Source organism: Macrobrachium nipponense, chromosome 49 (assembly GCF_015104395.2).
Source record: "Macrobrachium nipponense isolate FS-2020 chromosome 49, ASM1510439v2, whole genome shotgun sequence".
Classification (NCBI taxonomy): domain Eukaryota; kingdom Metazoa; phylum Arthropoda; class Malacostraca; order Decapoda; family Palaemonidae; genus Macrobrachium; species Macrobrachium nipponense.
Window position 1 is genome coordinate 15647072 of NC_087224.1, and position 5692 is coordinate 15652763.

Genomic DNA, 5692 nt, shown 5'->3' on the forward strand with positions numbered 1-5692 from the left:
TTTCTTTACGTCCGCGCAGTAACTCTTCCGAAAAAATCATACGTGCGATTGTGGTAATGTTTGCACCATTTTTAAATTAGCCATACATAAAGTTTTAAATATGAAAAGATGTGCGCAATTTCATGTAGAATACAAAAAAAAAACAAAAAAATAATTGAAGGTTGTAGCTTTTTCTCATTTTTGAAATATTTGCATATAAATCATGATAAATAGAAAAAACACGTTCGGTCAACTTTGACTCTACCGAAATGGTCGAAAACGCAATGTAAGCTAAAACTCTTACAGTCTAGTAATATTCAGTCATTTATCTTCATCTTGAAACAATTCAAAGTCTCTAGCAAATATTTAGATGGTGAATTTAAAAAAAATCTTTCCTTCCCTCCGCACGCGGATTCTCCGCCACAAATCTCCGAAATACGTACGTCCCATTCTCGGAATATTTGCTCCGTTTCATATTAGGCATTTCATAGAGTTTTATATATGAAAATGTGTGCAATTTCATGTAGAATAAAACGAAAAATATTTGAAGGTTGTAGCTTTTCTTATTTCCGAAATAATTGCATATAAAAATATATATATAAAAAATTCTACATTCGGTCAACTTTAACTCGTCAGATGTGGTCGAAAACTGCAATTGTAAGCTAATACTCTTACAGTATAGTAATATTCAATCATTTGTCTTCATTTTGAAAGAAATTGGAAGTCTCTAGGACAATATTTAGATTTATGGTGAATTTTTGAAATAAATATTTGTTTACGTCCGCGCGTTACGAATTCATGCATTTTGTGATAATATTTTCTGTGTTGCTTTTATCGTTTTACAATGTGTTATATACCAAAATGATTGCAATTTAGTGTACATTACAACGAAAAAAAAGTAACTTGTTACCTTTAACCGTTTTGCGCACAGCGCGATTTGAATACAATTATATATGAAATTTCGTTTTTGCGCTATCATATATCGCATTATTTATATATGATAATGATAATTTTTTAAATTTCTGATGGTTGTATACTAAACTTCAGGCAATGACAAAAAAGGAGCCAAAAATGAACTCTTAATCTTGAAAACTAAGCGCGCTGTGATTTTTTGAAAAAAATATTTTTTCCGCTTCCGCGCTCACTCCAAAACCCATCCGGCATACGGGAGACAATTTTTTATTTACCGCTCCGGCGTAAGAGGGTTAAATAACTACCAAGTACGCAAACACTTATGTTATACTAGTCCAGTTCATCTTAAGAGGGCCATAATGTGAATTATTAAGTAACTTTGAAATTTAACAAAAGTGGTTGTAGCTAGGGCTGAAGGCATACTGCAAAGAACCTCAAGTAATGCCTACAGTGCACCACATGAGGTGTACTGATGGCACCATCTCCCCCTATGGGGAGTTGAAAACCAGTTTCATCAGGACAATGGAATGCCTGTCACAGTTTAAAAGGTGATGCCAGTAAAAGAAAACTCAGTCTAACAACTTGCGAACCTCAATGAATTAAAATAAGGTTTTATCAACTATTTTATGTAAACTCTCACTTCAGCGTTTGTTTAGAATTACTGCAACAATTATAATGTCCACTGACAATAGTTGCCCATTTACCCTGCATGCCTTCAATTACCATTCCTCTATAAGTGAGATTCCCAAAATATAAAGTGAATCGGATATTAAACGACATTTGCAGCTTAACGTTTGGATATATACAGTATATGTACACATATATATCTACTAATTTATATATTCTAGGACTGATTCTATCATATCTAACTAATAAAGATTATAAGGAGGATGGATAGAAAGGCAGAAAACAAATTCAATATGGCATTTCTTTGTCTAAATAATACAATAACAACTGCAGAGCATGTGGTAGGGATACTATATTATGGACTTCATACGAGTCTAGTCTTTGCATCAAATCCTGAACTTGCTGTACAACAATATCAGGTGGATACAACAGAACTTCCAAACTTGATAACATCTGCTCTGCTAGAAATCCAAGGTGAGACAAATACGTTACATTACTTTTAACAGATACAACTGACACCTGTTGCTTATGACTTGGCAGGCGAAGATTCTTCCGTATCACACTACTCTTCACTTTAAAATGTTTTGCCAGGTAAGTTACAATATCTTTCCTATTCACTCTCAAGTAACCAATAGCAATGTACTTATTGAACCTGTCTTGATCACCTGTGATGACATTTAAACTTGGCACTGCCCTGGTGTCTTTTATTTGTCGTAACACGTCCAGTCTTCTCCTTGCCTTTGTGTTGTAATGTATCAGTCGCAGCATTCGGGGATGTGAGTTGATTCCGGAAAATTCAGGGGTGAGCTGAATCTCTTGAATGCGCTCTTTCACCGTACGAGGTTGCAGAGAAAATATCTGAGGTGTCTGCAGAACTGCTGTCTGAAAGACAAATTGACTACGGTACTCCATTCATTCAAAGTACACAAGACAATACACAAGTCTAAACAGTAAGGAGGAAGAGAAGGAATATAAACAATCCAGAAAATAACACCTACAATTTATGATTCATCAACTACTACTTATGTTTTGGCTGAGATGCTAACAAATGAAATTTTGGAACACCAACACTGAGAAAATAAAAAGGATCATGAATGAATAATTAGGTCACTGTTTATGGTGCCAAACACTAAACCCCTTACATCATGAACTTACTGATCTGCATCCACATAACTTTCAGCAGTTATATTCCATAAATCTAACTCTTTATTCTATATAAATTAGTAGCGTTTTATTGGAAGTAATTAATCAGTGGTTCAAGTGTCCCTGAATTGTCACTAATTCCACAACATCAAAAATCCCAGATTAAACAACTGCAGTGAGAAAGGATGTTTTCCCAACTCAGTTTGGTAACTCGCCTGAACACAGTAATAATCAAGCACAGCAATTAAGAATGTCCTATATTTTCCACCCTAACATATATAAGAAAAAAAAAAAAAGCCTAACAATCAACATTCACTTGGCATGTTACAGGCAGCCCTTGGTTAACAGCGGCATCACTTAATGGCTATCCGGTTCTATGGCACTTGTCTACCGACGCTGTTAACTGGATTTTCTTTGCCAATCTCTGGTTAGCAGCGCCAATTTCCAAGTAACAGTGGCACCAATCTCTGGTTAACGGCACCGAAATTCGGTTAGCAGTGCCGTTCAGCAGGTTTTTAGTGCTGTTATCACCGATTTTCGGTTAGCAGCGATTTTCAGGTAGCAGCATTGGCTGGGAACGGAACCCCCACTGTTAACCGAGGGCTGCCTCTATTAAGAAATGATGGGGTGGTTGATTTAATGGAGGACAATCAATGGGGATAGTAGTGTGGTTTGGTTACTTTAGTGGAGGTGGGGTCTGTGAGACTGATGATGATGATAATTATGGTGAGCCCTTATGGTGCCAAATCTCCTACTTGCATTATACAATAAAATACGGACTACGTATACAGATTTGCTGTTCTGTGTTTGATAGCGTCATAAGAGGGTGTAACACCAGTGACATGGAAAAGAAAAACATGATACGAACACCTGATGTTGGTTTTCTTTTACTATGTCAATAACACAGTATCTGAAGAAAAAGCTATGACCAAGTGATACAATACATTAGAAAAGTTTGTTAGCACTTTTACACAAACCTGAAGCAGAAGTTTATCCCGTTTAAACAACCAGTAGGAAATGTATGGTCTGTTTCAGTACTATTTTTCTTTTTTATTTTCCTAGACTGCTTTTCTTTCTGTAAACAAAAACCATGTTCTACTGAAATCAATATTCAAAGAAGATGAATTTTTAATACAGAGAAGGAGGCTGCCCTGTGAGTGCAAGTGCATGTGACCAATTGGGCTCTAAGCAGTATTCCACTTCCTTCCTATCCACTTGGCTGCAAAACTTTCACTTTTTCTTTTAAATCTTTCGTAATTATTTAAAATTAACTCTTGGGTAAGCTGTATGCAACTAGAAATAATATTCTAGTTCAACTACTTTGGACTCTGTATTAATTACTGACTCACCTCTGTTACCCCAGCCTCCACAAGCAGGTTGCTTATCTCGCACAGTTGCTGAGGAGGCAAGGTTAATATACGCGGAGTGAGGTGAGCAACTTTCTTGGGGTCAGCATGACACAAATGCTTAATGCTGTTTTCAATTCGTTGCACATTTATAGGGCTACAGCACAAAAGATATCCATGCCTCAGAATCTGAAAAAAAAAGATTTGGTGATAGTTTAGCTAACTTAGCACTGTGACTAAACTGCTATATTTGGAGGGGTAAAGAAAGGAGATACAAACTTTTTCAAAGATTCAGTCAATTATTCGTTAACCTTTTGAAATTCCATTGCCTCCTTCACTTATAATATGCAAAACAAACCTCAAGAATTCTGATGAAATGATGACGTCAGAATAATAACTTTAACACTACTAATTATGCACTATGTCAGTGTTGTACCAAAGAAGACTAAAAAAAGAAATCACCATGACACACTTTATTGACTTATGTATCAATTATTAAATTTTTATAAAATTTACATCTTTTATACATATAACTCTGGTACTTTCCCTATATCAAAAGTATACAAAACAACGTTTCACTGAAACATAAGGAAACATTATACAGTGGTACCTCGACATATGAAAGCTCAACTTACGAAAAACTCGAGATACGAAAGCAAATACGAAGATTTTTGTGGCTCTACATACGAAAATTGTTCAAGATATGACAATTTGTCGAAAATTGCATTTTTCCTAACTATACAAACCTGAGGTCCTTTAACAATAGGAAGTAACTAGCGGCAGCTGGAACGGTCATAAGCTTCGAACAAGGGAGAACGGTAGTTAATTGCTTGTCCGACAGTGCGCGCGCCGCGCGCCTGGGAGGGGAAGAACCACTTTTGCTTTAGGCCCATGCAAAAAAACGCAGAGTGAGGGGTGGCATGAGGTGGGACTATATGTAAAGGACCTCAGGTTTGTATAGTTAGGAAAAATGCAATTTTCGACAAATTGTCATTTGTTCCGATACGTTATACAAACCCTCGGTCCTTTAACCCTCTTACGCTGGAGCGGTAAATAAAAAATTGACTCCCGTATGCCGGAGGGGTTTCGGAGTGAGTGCGGAAGCGGAAAAAATATTTTTTTCAAAATCTCACAGCGCACTTAGTTTTCAAGATTAAGAGTTCATTTTTGGCTCCTTTTTTTGTCATTGCTTGAAGTTTAGTATGCAACCATCAGAAATGAAAAAAATTATCATTATCATATATAAATAATGCGATATATGATAGCGCAAAAACGAAATTTCATATATAATTGTATTCAAATCGCGCTGTGCGCAAAACGGTTAAAGGTAACAAGTTACTTTTTTTTCGTTGTAATGTACACTAAATTGCTATCATTTTGGTATATAACACATTGTAAAACAATAAAAGCAACACAGAGAAAATATTATCACAAAATGATGCATGAATTCGTAGCGCGCGGACGTAAAAAAATATATTTTTTAAAAATTCACCATAAATCGAAATATTGTTATAGAGACTTGCAATTTGTTTCAAGATGAAGGTAAATGATGGAATATTACGATACTGTAAGATTTTTAGCTTACAAATGCAGTTTTCGACCATTTCGGACGAGTTAAAGTGTACCAAATGTCGAATTTTTGTTAAAAATTTTTTTTTATATGCAAATATAAAAAAAAATGAGAA

At 35.5% G+C, this 5692-nt stretch overlaps 1 protein-coding gene across 1 annotated transcript; it reads right to left on the reverse strand.

The window, feature by feature from the left end:
• Positions 1 to 1800: 1800 nt before the first annotated feature.
• Positions 1801 to 4196, reverse strand: LOC135205356 (transcription termination factor 5, mitochondrial-like; the record flags this gene model as incomplete). The annotated part of the gene is given in 2 exon segments (XM_064235846.1): positions 1801 to 2400; positions 4011 to 4196. Coding segments are annotated over 2 exon segments (780 nt in total), but the record flags the coding sequence as incomplete, so codon positions are not given.
• Positions 4197 to 5692: the final 1496 nt, after the last annotated feature.